This window comes from Myodes glareolus, chromosome 2, assembly GCF_982192425.1.
Source record: "Myodes glareolus chromosome 2, mMyoGla1.1, whole genome shotgun sequence".
Lineage (NCBI taxonomy): Eukaryota > Metazoa > Chordata > Mammalia > Rodentia > Cricetidae > Myodes > Myodes glareolus.
This window is the reverse complement of record NC_142027.1, coordinates 26,581,949-26,598,102: the sequence shown is the minus strand read 5'-3', so window position 1 is coordinate 26,598,102 and position 16,154 is coordinate 26,581,949. Positions and strand designations below refer to the sequence as shown.

Here is a 16,154-nt window from a genome sequence, read left to right as displayed (position 1 = left end):
GTTCAGCGATGGACAGCAGAGGGATATGCCATAGAGTGTTTTATTGCCGAGCTGACAAAGCTGCTTTTGAATGCAGGTGCTTTTCTATGTGTTAACGCTCTATGACAAAATGCTCTGATTCCTAGTGCCAAAGGTTCATTCACTTCAGTGTATATAATTGAACACTCATTCATCTGTGCTCTTTTTTTTGTTTTGTTTTGTTTTTAAATTGTGCTTAAAGAGCCCATCCTTTGCAATTCATCAATGTTGTTCCTTAGGCATTTTATCTTTGCTTAATTGTTAAAGAATGGTGGCTTGTTTTGTGAGTTTTCTATGTGTGTCTAATGCATGTCTTAACATGATAGCTGCAATGCATCGTGTAGCTAAATTTTCATGAAAAAGTCAATCTTGTAGGAGTTGTTTTTCAGATCTTCAACAATTTTTTTTCTTTAAATTTCAAAAAAAAAAAATACATGCTTCACCAAAGCCAAACAGAAAGTCCAATAAAATGAATGAAGTTGTTTTGGATGACAGTTTTCTTGTTTGTTTGTTTGTTTGTTTGACTAATGATGAAGGACAATTGTCTATATTCTGTCAACTATGTTTTAAATAAACACTGATTGGACAGTAACCAGGCAGGAAGTATATGCAGGACAACCAGACAGGATGTAGAGGTGGGTCAATGAGAACAGGAAAATTCTGAGAAGAGGGAAGTTCCCTTTGCTGTCCCTTAACATATGCATTAATTATCTGGAGTGGGAAGTAGTAATGTTTTTTATGAAATGTCTAGAGTTTGTTACAGATGACAGAGTCATTTCAGACTCGAATGCCACGTTCTGATTTTTAGATTTGGTAATGGGCACACTCTGACTTTTAGACTTGATAATGTACACTTGAGCAGGAGGTTATCTCATATACAGAAGATGATTGCTGAGAAACAAATAGAACAGATAATTCATCTGGTACTTAAGATCTGTTTACTGTGCTCACACGTTTGTGGAAAGAGTCACAGGAAAATGGAATGCACAAACTACATTTCCTAGATCAAGTCCAGTTGTTGAAGAATAAAAAGACAAAAAGAATACATAGTTTTCTCCAGTAATGTAGATAACTATTGGATAAGGTAAGAACCTTTACTTTTTTCTTTGTTCACCTTGCACTTTATTAGTGAAGGATATTTCTTGAACAGCAAACATCACCAACTACTTTTCCTGTAGAACATCTTGAGTAAAGCTTGCATTTCATAGCCAGAGACTATGGTAGTCAAAGACCCTAAGGTGAACTTGCAGCTATGTGCAGATAAAACTGAGCAGGTGGACTGAGAAATGTAAACAAGGCTTACAAACACAATTCCAAAATTATAATATTTAGTAGTGCTGAAATAAAAGGCAGTTTGTTTTTCAATGTTTTTGAGGTAAGGGATTCAAATGTAATAAATGAGGAGGGTCCCACTGTTTACCTTATTTTTCTAAAATTAGAAGTCACAGATCAGCAAAACTCTCACACAGAAATCATAGCTTTGATCAGACTATCACTTCCTTATTCTATCTTTCCTTTTTTCCATAATTGTTTAAAAAGTATGTATATATACATATATCATACATGCATATATATATTGCATCTCATATCACATCATTTCCCCTTTGCCATCTTCTTCCGGATCCCCCCCTCCATCCTTGGACAGTTTTATTCTTTCTCTGTCTCTCTGGTTTCTGTCTCTCTCTTTCCCTTTTTCTTGATTTTGGGTGTTGTTTTGCTACATATAAAATGGAATTTTAATTTTCCCTCAACTTTGTAACATGAGGGCCGACTTGTTGGGGTATCTGTTCCTGCCTGGTACCCCACAACCAGCAAATGGCGCCCAGATGTGGATAACTGAATCCACAGAAAGCCTGAGAAAGCTTGGGAAAGAATAGAGTAAAGCATGGTTTCTTTAGCAGCAATTTCTCAGGTCTGCTCTGTTTGCTAGAGGCAAGCAAGCGCTCTCATCTAAGAGAGGCTTCCTGACTCAGCTTTAGCTGCAAAACCCTGCAGCTCATTAAGAGGTCCTGTTACAAAACACTTAAATGGTGTTGATGGAAAGCTGAACGCATGCTTTTCAGTTTCAGCCATAGCAGGAAAAAAGCTGCACCATTTTAAAATGCCAGCTTTCTGGGCTGTCCTGCCAGGGCAAATTCTGACTCTTTCAGGCAGGTAGTCCAACTGAGTGTGGTCTGTGAGCAGAATGTTGCAGCTTACTTGCTGGCAAGGACCTTGAAACGGCATAGAGTTGAGGCAGTGAACACAGCTCTGGCTGGTACCTCAGCTATGAGGCTGGAAAGCTAAGTAATGGGCTGGATCGAGCTGTCAAAGCCACGACTTTAGTCCTATCGATTGGACTTGGTAAATTAAAGACTCATGTAGTCAGAAAAGGAGAGATATACAGTAAAGATAGATTCAAAGATGAAGAAAACCTCTAAATGGTTTACAGTGTGTTAAAAATATATGCAGGATAAAAGTTAAAGTTCTTAAAGTAAAAAAAGAAAGAGAAGTTGGGTATGGTGGTACACACCTTTAATCCCAATGCCTGGGAGGCAGAGGTAAATTGACCTCTGAGACTTCAAGGGGCAGAGGTAGATTGACCTCTGTGACCTCAAGGTGTGGTAGCACACACCTTTAATCCTAATGTCTGGGAGGCAGAGCAGACAGGTCTCTGTGAGTTCAAGGTGTGGTAGCAAACACCTTTGAACCCAGTACTGGGGAGGCAGAGACAGAGGGATCTCTGTGAGTTCAAAGACAGCCTGGGCTACAGAGTTATTCCAGGACAAAGATATATACAGAGAACCTATCTCAAAAAGCCAAAAGTTAAAAGTAAAAATAAAAGAAATAGAGGTTGAAATAAAGCTGCATAAAGATGGAAAATAGAGAATCTTGATACTGTATGCTATTATGCTCTCTTTTAATTGTTTGATTGCTGAAGAAGGAGCAACAGCTGCTAAAAGGCTTTCATTTATAAATGCTGCTGAACTAATCCAAGATAGGTATTTTGAAAATACCTTGGCTTCAAAACTGAAGTCATAAGGTATGCTACTTTGGAGAAGAGATTTTGCTTTTGTTTCCACAGAAAATGAGAGGCTGTGGATTCATTCAGAGTTAAGAAAAATCAGGTTTGAAAAAGGAAGACCACCTGAGAAATCTCTGATAGGAACAGATGGCCCAGATGACAGAGTTCTACATCCAGAACAGATTCAAGACTGCTGCCTGAGATGAACAAGACTTACAGTATACTCCAGTCAGGACTTGATTATAACTCTAAATTTTCTTTAGGTCCCCATAAGATCATCAGCGCCCCCAACCAGCAGGAAGTAGCCTGAAATACTATGCCCACATTCCCAACAAATGGACTATGGGTATTTTCCTTTGTTTAAAAAAAAAGAGGGAAATGGTGTGGGACAATTATCTGTATTCTGTCAATCATTCTAATAAAACGCTGATTTGCCAGGCAGGCAGTAAGGCGGGAAATCCAGACAGGAAGTAGGGGTGGAGCAAAGAGACTGGGAGTATCCTGGGAAGCAGGAAGTTCCCTCCGCCATTCCTGTGCAGACCACCGAAGAGGCAACATGTGAGCTGTCACACTGAGAAAGGTACTGAGCCATGTGGCTAACATAGATAATGATAATGGATTAATATAAGTTACAAGGACTAATAAGAAGCCTGACCTAATGGGCCAATCAGCTTTATAACCTAATGTAGACTCTGTGATTTCCTTGGGATTTGCTGGCTGTGGGGTACTAGGCAGGAACAGATACCCCAACAAGCCAGCCCTCATGTTACACAACTTATTGTATATGAAACCCCTCAGGTCAGTTTACACAATCAGATATCTGTTTCTCAGCTCCCTAAATCAATTCTTCCACAAGAACTGCCTCTGGATAAATTTAATCTCTTGGGTTGATAGCTATTTTTAAAATAATTTATAATTTGTACCACAAATTTTGACAGGTTTACAAGTCTCTTGCAATTCCCATAAAGTCTTTAGGAAAAGTAGGATAAATATTTCAAATACAGACACATTACTGGTAGATCTAATTGCTCTGATAATGACATTGAACCCTTTCAATTTCCTTCTGAAGACAGGCTATACTGTCATAATGCAATGTTTTTCTATTCAAGAGCTTGTGGTAACTACAAAAGAAAAATAGCAATGAGTGTTTCTTTAAATAGAAGAGCTGCACTTGTGGGATTTCAATGCTGATAATCAGTGACCACTAATTTCATATCTTACCAGACAAAATTGTATTTTTATTTATTACCATGTAGAGGGAGTTTTGAGACTCTTAAAGATGACTGCATATGATTTATAGGAAAACTTAGAGTTTTCTGGACTAGGTAGATAGAAGTAGTCTACAGGCTTACATTGAACAGAGTTATATTTATTTGTTTCCTTAATAAATTATGGGCCATTTCCTGCCTTTCTCATTTGGGACTAGAAGTGGTGGAGTATCCACAGGGAGTATTATCAGAGATCATTCAGCATGCCGAAAGTTTGAAAAAACCTTGATCCTTCATTCAAAGAGAACAACCAAAAAGGCATCACAACATCTGTTTCCATAGCAATGGCACCAATCATATGTATTAATGCCTAGTAAATATATTAAACCAGAATGAGTGATGAACATTAATTCTCTGATAAATACTGTGATTTTTAACATTTTGAAAAACAGATATTTAGAAAATCTTAAATACATGAATAAAGTAGACAAACTGATTTTTCTTTTTAAAAGACAAAGTGATGTTTCTTTCTAAATTTGACATTCAAGTTTTCATCATAAAGTACCTCAAAATCCCAATTCTAATCACTATTGATTACTCCAGTTAATGAGTAAATTATTCATATATATCTGAAACTTTAGTGCTATTTATACTATCTGAAACTGCAGCTATTTATAATTTGTGAGTACTAATATTGTCAGTCCAACAGGATGTAGAATTATTGATGAGACCAACTTTGAGCTTGTTCATGAGGGAACTTCTAGACTAGGTTAACTGGTAGGAAGAGCTCCCCTAAATATTCACAATATAGGGCTGTGTTCCTGTGCTGAGTTTACTAGAAAAACATTAACCTAGCAGCACTGTTCATGTCTCCTTACTTCCTGAAAGTAGGTGGAAAATAAGCCATCAGCTGCACCAAGCTACGGTGACCAGGATTTCTCTGCCACTGTGGCCCTCAGATGCTCCTTTGCTCAAGCTGCTTCCTTTCAAGTATTTGGTCATAGAAACAAGAAAAGGAAGTAATACATAAATTAGAAGAGAGTCTTACCGAAGACAGTCAGTTCTGCAGGGTCGCTGTCTCTTTCTCCCACCATATTGGTGCCCACACAGGTATACATCCCTGCATCACTTTTCCTCGTATTTGAGATCATCAGTTTTCCACCTCGGATCTAGATGAAATAAACAAATGGAGATTAATCATTTTGATTATTTAAGGTCTGCCAAACTTATTGCTGAAAAATTAATTTTTATTTTTCAAAGAATTTTGGTTATAAGTAAAATGGCTTGTATAAACCATTGCATTAGAGATGGTTTGATTTATAGCAAAGGCCAATGTGTCTTTTCAGAAGCACATACTCAACACAAAACCATAAAAACCAAATTCTCATTGAAGTGGAAACTTCATAATAACAACAAAAGCAGAAATATTTGAATATATATTGCAATATCTATCCAGTATTTAGATTTTGTATAATTGTACCATCTCAATAATACATGGCATAATTTCACATATACATATATGAAATACATATATTTCATAAATATATATATATATTTAAATATTTTAGGTAACACATGATTTTTTGTTGAAATAGTGTTGTAGCATAATCTTTTTCTATACTGTGAGGATGTGTCTTTGGCAAGGCAATTTGGTTTAGTAAGAGCTGAGTGACCAATGGCTAGGAAGGAGAAGATAGGCGGGATTTCCTGGGAGAGGGAGGAAGAGGAGCCAAATCTAGGTGCAAGGTGATGCCAGTGAGATGTGGACCAAGTTGGTCCTACAGAGTGATGGAGAGGTAAAAAAAGCTATGTGGCAGAACATAGATAATAGAAGCATGTTAATTTAAGTTGTAAGAGCTAGATGGGGACAAGCGAACCTTTTATAATTAATAAGATGTCCTTGTGTCATGATTTTCAGGTGGTGGTCCCAAAAGAGAGTCAAACAACAAAATAACATATGGCTAGTCAAATGAAACATTTATTTTTAATAAAATACATTAATTCTAAGTCACAGTATTTTATCTAAATTATGAACTACTAAATAATATCTAATGTAAATTTTATTTCAGTGAAGTTCTCATTTCTTTTTATAATACTGAATCTAATATAAAATGAGAGGTAGCCTGTAAGCTTAATGCCTACCATTTATATTTTAATATCAAAGTATGAAGCATAAATGACTACTAGAAACCTCTAGAGAGTGAAGATATTAATATTCTACTACGAAATCACAATTACATATTCAAATTGGTGCAATTATTAGTATAACATAGACATTTATGATTGTCTCACTGAGTCCCATCCAAAATTTAATATGTGGTGTATGTAAAATTAGCATTTAGATCCAATTTTGGTATTAATATGTTAACAGAGTTCATTCCGATGTGAAACTCGGTGCCTCTAGACTTTCTTGTAAATGGACTTACACTTATTCTCTCTTCCTTGTCGTCAATTCGGACTTTATCTTTCTTCCAGTAGATGGTAGGTTCTGGGTGTCCTCGCGGGGGCTGGCACTCCAAGATTGCAGGCTCTCCAGCTGCCACTACCACATCTGTGGGGTTTTGCCGGAAGTCATCTCGCAATACTGAAGAAAAATTAAAACAGGTAAAAATATTCTTAATGGTACTATTCCATTTTGTCTTGCCAACATTAACTTCAAGTCTTACCCACGTGATAAATTCTGGGTATTTCTAGGGCACATAGCCATATCTACTAGAAAAATATGTCAAACCCAACCTAAGTGGTCCCTGATGGGGGAAGAGCTACTGGGGGGAGGCATTCATATACACTGGTTCTAAAATCCAATTTTAACAATAATATATCAAACATCAATGAAATAAGACATTTATGATTTAACTCTGAGCTGTAATAACCATGCAAGGTATGATACATTTCACATAATGTAGATCTACTTTCTATTAAGAAAAGCGTATATGGGTATGTGTTGGTGAGTGCATTACCATAAATGTCTAAGATAAAATAATGCTGAAGCAAGATGTACGCAGGTCGCTTATGGTCATGTGTACACTTGGGTCTACAATGAAAGAGGAGTGAGGACTTTGAGAAGCTCTCTTGCTTGTGACAGGAATGTGGGCTCACAGCTTTCCACACTTCACTAAGCAAAGTCATTGTTAACTTTTGCAACGCCCTAGCACCCACACACAAAGGTTTTGTATTTAAACCCTCTGCATCCCCACCTGCCAAGTGACATCTGGGAAGCATGACATGCAGAACAGAGATACCCTTCCAGCACTGCTGCAGCCTGAATCATCCCTCTTTTCATTAGTAAGAAGAACAGCAGGTTGGACCTCTGATACAACCTTCAAAAATTTGGCATGCGTCAGATGTCCAAATGTCACACCTCTATCAGTGTGATTGATCAGTTCTTCTGCTGGCAAGATGGGAAGTTTGCATGCCCTATCAGATGGAGAAGAACTGAGTGTGTTTGACAAATAGTAGCCCTAACTATTTTAGTAAAAACATTCAAAATAGGAGTTGAGATTAGCTAATATGATGTTTACCTTCACTGTGTGTGTTTCCCAATCACATCCATTTTCCTTTTCTTTGACATCCCAACACTCACAAGCTTTGTTTTGTCTTACACAATTAGTTTTGTGTTCTTTGAGGCAACCTCACTTGTAGCCGAGGTTGGCCTCAAATCAATGATTTCTATGATTCTCCTATATGTCAAGTATTGTGATTTCAGGCACATAGTACAATCTAGCAAACAAAGTTCATTTCAAAGTATGTAAAGCTAAAATTTATATCTATTCTCTCTCTCTCTCTCCATATAATCTATCTATCTGCATATATTCTTCCATTATCAATAGTACATGTACACACATGGGGAATATTTGTTTTTACATGTATATGATGATGATGCATGTTCATATAGATGAATAAATGTGTATATAACATATATATCTTCTAGAACTGAAAAATATATATAGTCACTAGATAGCCTCATATAGTCTGTTAGAGAAAACAACTATTGGCATTGAGGATTATGATAAGACAGCTGCCTTCCCTTTCCTATTATTATGACATCCATCAAGCCCTCTGCATTTTTCTTTGTTGTGTGAAGTCTCTAGCTTCATTTTTATTCTCCAAATTAAAAGAAAATAATCTCTTCTGAAAATAGCTCCAGAGAGACAAGTGAATAACTTTTCAGGTTTTCTTTTCTTTTTTTTCTTCTCATAACACATCCTGTAACACAGTTTTTCATCTTAATGAAATCATTGCCATGTAAGAGAAAAGTTTGTTTTCATTGAAGGAGCAGAAGCAAAGCTTCCAAATTGTTCACTCTCAGCTTAGAAGCAGATTCATTTAATGCTTTTCTCCTAAGGCAGGTGTTACACATTAGCACTGAGAAGTGCACAGGTTTTCTTTCTTTCCCTTCTTGTCTAACAGGCAAAGGACGTGTGACATTTATGCATAAGGACTGGCTTCTGAAGGAAGAGAGGAAGGTGTACATTTTGACATTCATACAAGGGATGAGAGGGTTAACACTGGGGTTCCCTCTGGTAGGTATATCCTCCAGAGAGAGCAGGCTGGTGACTCATTTATATTCCAAATAGAGAACAGCTGCCTATTTATGCAATGCTAAGAAGTGTAAAAATATGGTAACAGGGTGATGAAGCCCCTATGATATCTGGTCCTGGCAACAAATGGTGTTTTGGCAGACCCTCAATCTGTTCCAAAATGGCACATCTGGCCATTTGAAGGCCCTTCACCAGATCTTGACTCCTAACAAACGACAAGGCAAAGAGTCTCAGCTCAAATGGTACTGAAGATCACTGCAAAGCATTCTCAGAACCAGTCTTACATGCATTTGTAACAATTTAAATTTTGTAAAAGAGCTCTTCGACCTGGTGAACAAAACGAGGAAAAATATCGTAACAAACTATAAGGACGGCTCCTCTGAAACAATATAACATGTGTTTATGCATTCAAAAAAAAAAAAAAGGAAAATGACTCCAATTTGCACATGAAGCCAAGAAATCTAACATCATCTGTAATTTTAGGCTTTCAGACTGTGCGCTAGAGAGTATGGTGAGATAATGGTATAATTGGTACTGTACCCTCTTCAACTTGGAATATGCTCTTTAGGGTTTGCATGTAAGGCAGCTAACTCGCATGTTCTCAGTCACACCAGTTCATTTGCTTTGAGTTGTGGGGTAAAACATGTCTCCTCTGTCTCATTCAAACTAAACTTAAAGCAACTGCACATTACTTCTGACAGGCCAGTTTAACAGAGATTTTAACTGAAGTTTTCATTTTTCCCCCTCTTTTGCTGCCTATGTAGGTGTGTGTTGTACAGCCGATACCACCAAAATGAAGTATTCTCTAGTGGAAAGTTTCCTTAGTTTTTGGAAAAAATAAAACTCCCAAGGTAAAAGAAATAAGTAACTTACATTTTTAAAAAAACAAATAATTTTGTTATTTTGAGACCATAATTACATCATTTCCCACTACCTTTTCATCTTCCAAGTCCTCTCATATGCCCCTCTTTGATCTTTTATAAATGCATCGCCTCTTTTAATTTAAGTGTTGTTACACGCACACATGCACACATGGACACATACACACACACACACACACACACACACACAAAGTACACACTGCTCAGTCTGTATTAATTTTTTTACATGTGTTTTTTTTTCAGGGCTGACCATTTGGTGTTAAAAAATGACACGTGGATGTAGGAAAATAGGAGGCCTCAATCCTACATGAAGAACTAAGATAACCAAGAAATGCTGAAAAAGGAAAAAGAGAAAAATACTCTAACTCAGAAATTTTTAAGAAATGCTTGAAAATTGTAAAATCACAAGGCTCCCCACGATTTTAAAAAAGCTGGGAAGGGAAGAAGTTCCAGGATGCTGATCTACCTCACATAAGGAGCTCCAGAAATGCAGCTTGCTGGGGTGGTGACCCCAGCTGGGATGAGGTGGTTATTTTTTTTTTTTTTGGTGTGTGTGTGTGTGTGTGTGTGAGAGAGAGAGAGAGAGAGAGAGAGAGAGAGAGAGACTTAGCTTGTTTTTGTGTCCCCATGCTCCTCAAGAAACCCCATAATCTCAGTAGTCCACAAACCTAGACTTGGGCAGAACCTTTGCTCTGGACTGTTAACAATGTGCTCTGGGGGTGAACACAGTTAATTCATGGTTCCCGAGTACAAGTCTCTCAAGAGTCCGTGCACCTCTGTTGTCCTTTGTTCGTCCATCCCACATTAACCGGTGATCAGAGCTGTTGGAAACAGATAGATAGCAGCTTCTGCCCAGTCATCAGCAACAAAAGAGTCTCAGTCTCACAATATTTGAAGACTCAAATTGCTATCAAAGTCTGTCTTGGTGTGTACACAACATCGGGTTACTTTTATATTATATGAATCCTATAATAAATTATATAGTATATATATATAATATCTTATATACACTTGATGTCAGTTTATTATTTTAGATCTTGTGCATTTGTCTCCTCTGACTCACCTCTCCTTTTTTTTTTTTTTTTTTAAACTAACCACCTCTTACCTCTTTTGTTTTAGGTAATCACTTCTCTGGTTTTTATTTTAATAACCTAGTCTAGAATCATCATCCAGATAGTTCAGTCTTAGGTCATTAAAATAAATTAGCAATAATAATAAGGTGAGCCTGAACAATAAATGGACTTTTGAAAGATACATTTCTGAAACAGTACACCCAGGATCATTAGCAATGTAAAGTCTGAAAATGTTACTGATAAAAGTAGTCATGCAGACCAGGGAATAGAGAAAGCCATCCTAAGCAAACTAAATTGCTCATGAGAACAGTAATCTAAAAAGGAATTATAATGATAAACTTGAATGACAGTGGTCTCAAGCCAAAGGTAAGAGAAGACTGAACACGTGCCTGCTGCACGCAGAACATCACCCAGTGTGTGCATTGTACAAGGGCTGTAAAAGCTGCACCACCGCCACCACCAATTTCTCTACAGAAGCCTGAATTCAAGTTTCTAGCACACAGTTTAACTTTCCAATATGAAGTCTCAGTGAACCACAACACTTAGAAAGAGAGTGCTTTCTGTCTTGCGTAGAATCACACCCGGAAATTATGGGCTGTTTTGCCATTTTAAACGCTGAGAATGGAACTCAAGACCTCACACATGCTAACGATCACTCAGCTACAACTCTAGCTTCCAGGGTATTCTTTACTGTAAAAACATCATATTTTAGGAGCATATGTATATCATATATAATAATGGGTTTCATTTCGATATTTTCATGTCTGTACTTAATGTATTCACTCTGTCCATTATTCTGTCTCTTCCATTTCCCTCCCCTTCCATTTCTCAACTAGTTCTTCTACTTTCAAGTCTTTGGGTGTGTGTTTGTTTGGGAGTGCATGTGTGTGTGTGAGAGGGATGGGTGTGCATGTATCAGTGTGCACTCATATGTGTACATATATTTGCCAGCCATGACCTTCATTATTGTTATGTACAGGAAAACAATGGTTTGTTCACAGAAAGATTTCTACCACACCCGTGGCTATATCATTACAGAAAAATCTCTCTCCCTCCCTTCACCCAATTAGGGAATTGTGAAATCCCTGTGTCCAAAATCTTCAATAACTGGATGCTAATGGAATCAATCTTGTGAAGACTTTTTTTTGCAAGCAATCACAAGTGGATACATGTTTAAAGGTTGTGATTTGCTCAGAATTCAGTGTTCTATACTGCTACCATTTTCGTGGATTAAGAAAGAGGAGCACATAAAGATAATTTTTAATCTCTATTACACAGACAATTAACAGTAATAGTGACAATTTGTTGAAGACATTTTGCATGCCAACCATGGCATCATGTTTTCCTATAGGTAATGTGAACTTGTGCTAAAGATGTCCTGAATCCACCCCTCATGTGTCTAACATTAGAATCTTGACAGTAATTGGGGTAACTAATATCTCACACCTTCTGCTCTATTTCTAGTATCTCCATTACTGTCAAATCAGAAGGCTTCTATCTTCCTTAAATTACCAAAAAATGTATCTGATGACTTTAAACTCTTCATTGTAGCTATTATAGGTTTCCCGAAACAAAAAGATTTTATCAATTTTTGTTTACTTTTTAGAAGTTTGTCTTCATCACTATTCTAATGACTGAAGAGATACTATGACTGAGGCAAATTTTAAAAGACAAAGCATTTAACTGGGGACAGGCTTGCAGTTTCAAAGACTTGATCCATTATCATCATGGGAGGAAGCGTGGCAGCACACGGATGGGTGCAGGAGTAGTATCTGAGAACTTTACACCTTGATCTGCAGAGAGAGAAGAGACATCCTGGCCTGATGTGAGCATTTTTAAAGCCCATTCCCAGAGATACACTTCCTCTAACAAGGCCACACCTACCAGTCCTTCTAATCCTTTTAAACAGCTCCTCTCCCTGGTGATTAAACATTCAAATATATGAACCTATGAGATTGATTATGATTCATACTACCATAAGGTTAAAGTTAAATTGTCTCCTTAGGACAATTTCAGATATTGCTTAGAACCATGTCTCTAATTATATCTCCAGACTTGCAACAGATATATCTCTAACTCTCGTATCCTAGGTATACAGAGGAACAACTAATTCAACTAATTATCAGTTTACATTAGAGCATGAAGTTCTTCCTGTCAGAGGTATCTCTTGGCTACCTCTTTGTTCTCTGACTTTGCTTATTCATTTCTACTGCAACTGATCATTGATTGTCAGTTCCCAACTGCTTCACAAGAAATTTTTTTTTATATACTTAAAAAGTATAAACTGGAGAAGGTATTCTTCCAATGCTTCCTTATGGAAGGACCACTTAAGAATTAATCATGTATCGCTCACTGGTTGATTGAACCATATATCCAAAGATGTGTATTGCAATCTTTCTATCATTTAGTGTAGACTTCAGTGTTTTCATTTTAATTTTAAAATGACTTTGCGAAGAAAAGTTTTAGTTGCTTGGATTTAATGGATGCTGCCTTTGTTTTGATTCCTCACTTTGTCTAATATAAATCCAGACAGTTTGTGATATTAAGAAAACAGTAGATTTTGTGCAAGTACCAAAAATGATGACATAGATTATCAGACAGAACAATGAATTTCAATCAACTATAGAAAACATATGGAGTGACCACTGGTAAATACTCATAAATGAGACACAGTGTTTTCTTAATCACCGCCACCATATCCCATCGAAGGTCAACACCTTCCAACATGTATGAAACTCTTGGTTCTTCTTACATCTCTGAGCAAAGCTTGCTGTTTCTCTGAGGTTATTGTGGGCAGACATGCTTTGAGGGTAAGTAATCTTCACATGAAGCTTGTGAAGGAGCAAGGAAGGTATTGCTGCTTGGTGGCATGCCTGAGCAAATCAGCCCTGAACACAGCACCAACTCTGAACTTCCTGGTTAAGTTTCCTTTCATATTAAAGTCAGTTTTTCTTTACAACACAAAGCTTCCCACTATAATACAATACAGTGATTTCTATTTTTCTTATACTTTACTAGAAAACAAACCTTCAAAGGATTTGTCATTCCAAGACATATTTCATTATATTCAACACAGTCACATTTAACATGACTAGAGAGGACAGGTCAGCTACCAGGCACATACAGAACACAATCTTATATTTGGGGAACAAATTATAAGTGGCTTCTCAGGCACAGAAGGGCAATGGGAAAGAAATTGCTCAGTAGGGAAACATCCTGTTACTGCTGTGCAAACGGACACCCTGGCATCCCGGCAGCACGCTGACAATACCAGTCCTCCCTCCCCTCCAGAAATGCTTCTTGTATAAGCAAATTCACTCAGCAAATGATGCAGATAAAGCAGCAGTATGAATTGGAGCATGTTGAATAAACAAGGATGCCCTGTGACTTGCTCATTTTCAAGTCATAGCACTTTGTGAAGCCTGGAATTCTACTGGGAATAAAATACACAAACACACAATTCACGCAGGAGGAATGGCCAGCGCCAAGCTTCTAGCCAAGTCTTTATTCTTCGCTCCTTTTTTTAGCCCTGCTCTGTCCTCACCCACAGTATAATTTGAAGTCTTGCTAAGAGTGCCAAGTCTTCCTTAATGTTTTCCATTAATGTTTAAAACTTGCTGAAGGATTCTTAGAAATTGCATGGAAACATTGCGCGCTCTGTAATTTGTATCCGTAACCTCTGTAATGCATATGTTCTCCTTGGGGACCAAGTGTTGAGATCATTCATAAACTCTTGGATCACATGTGGCACAGCAAACTGGTGACATCTGACCACGGCAGACTCCAGGCCTGTCTCTGGCAATCATTTCCTTTCCTTTGCTGTGAAGGAGCCAGCACTTGGCATAACTTCAACACTTGGAAGTCCTATTTTTGGAAAAGCCTAGCATCTGATATTTGACAAGGATCTGCATACCCTACCCATGAGCTTATGAGGAAGTTGTGGTTTGATGTTAATTAATGTTTAATCAGTTTTTCTTCTCTTTTTCCATTAAAGACTCCATGTCTACAAAATTGTTCATAAGATATGGATGTTCACAGAATCACAGGAAGTTCTAAATAAAAACTTGACACATTAGAAAATATGCTAGATACATTATGTCAGGAGGAAGATAGCATATAGAAGCATTGGTATTAAGCAAAATGTGTTCGGATGATGCATTACTTCAGAACAAAATTTACAACCCATTAAATATCTGTTCTCCCTGAGTGACTGTCTGAGCACTTCTCCACAGAGGATTGAGGGCAGCGAAAATACCAATAGCTTTGAGCATTAGAAAAAAAGAGTACTTTTAGTTGAAAATCTATAGCTACAAAGACAAACTGAGTATCACATAAGACAGCTCAACATAGTCCCCAAAGGAGAGTCCAGCTTTTTGGCACTTCTCATCGTTCCTATTACTTTTATAAAATGTGGGTTTGGGAAGAAATAAATAAACGAGGAAGTAAACAAACTAGTTTTTAAAATAGAATTTACATTGACAGGATAATTACAAGTGGCCATCTGTCTGATATGAGTTTTTCAACCTGGTTTCTATTCCATGAGTTTCACGTCTTCTGCCAAAGCAGAGAAGGTGCAGGTGCCATAGTGGCTGCTTGCAGGCTGTTGGTGGGCTGTATTCTATGCCCACTGCTGAGGTATTTTTCTCTACCACTCTGCATTTATCCTTTGACCATAGAAAATAAATCAAAAATTATGTGGGACACAATTATCACTTATGTATATTTATAAAAATTAATTCATTAGAGTTATTTAAATATGACTCAAAGTAATATGTTTAAATTCAAAGTTCGGGATTCTTTTGTCTCCTCTTGCCACAACTGTCCGTTTGAATGAAGGGAATGCAGAGCAGGGTCAAGTAAATATTAATGTGCTCTTTAATGCAAGATCCCAATATATCATGTCTCTCCCCCCACCTTGTTGGTCCTAACTGAAAGCATTAGCTTTTACAGCATTCCAACACTGCTCCATTCACAGAGGTGCATAGCCTCCGCAGTATCTATCTCCCTGTCATGTTAACCTATCCCGGCAGTATCACGGAATTATTGTTCTATTATATTCTCTCCCATGGTGCCTTCTGATGTGCATGATCTCCATGAATTACAATGCCAACTAACTGCTAGATGTCATGAGTTATAAACTCAATAGTCTAAGGATTATTACACATTAGGGAACCCTACAGTGCAAGGGTGTCCTGGAATTTACGTGTTATTTATTACCTATTGGCAGGGTCTCAAAGTAATCTCACCCCTGCTGCTGAAATGAGGGTTGAAAAGAGAAGGTCAAGGTTAACCTTCCTTGTCAAGAACCCACGTTCCTTTAAACTACTCTTGCTTTATCTTCTCACCTGCACGTGAGACTAACAGATTTCGAATGAGAGAGACATATAGCATAATGCCTCCTTGGACTTTCAGTTTGAATTGATATTGAT

General features: G+C 37.4%; 1 protein-coding gene across 16 annotated transcripts in view; it reads right to left on the bottom strand.

The window, feature by feature from the left end:
- Window positions 1-16,154, bottom strand: part of Robo2 (roundabout guidance receptor 2) — a 1,551,815-nt gene that overhangs the window by 151,739 nt on the left and 1,383,922 nt on the right. For all 16 annotated transcript variants that reach the window (XM_048422498.3, XM_085685684.2, XM_085685682.2 and 13 more), the window contains 2 exons: window positions 6,657-6,814; window positions 5,279-5,399 (listed from right to left, as the gene is read on the bottom strand). In XM_048422498.3, coding sequence (XP_048278455.1) covers window positions 5,279-5,399; window positions 6,657-6,814 — 279 coding nt within the window. The remainder of the gene's footprint in view (window positions 1-5,278; window positions 5,400-6,656; window positions 6,815-16,154) is intronic.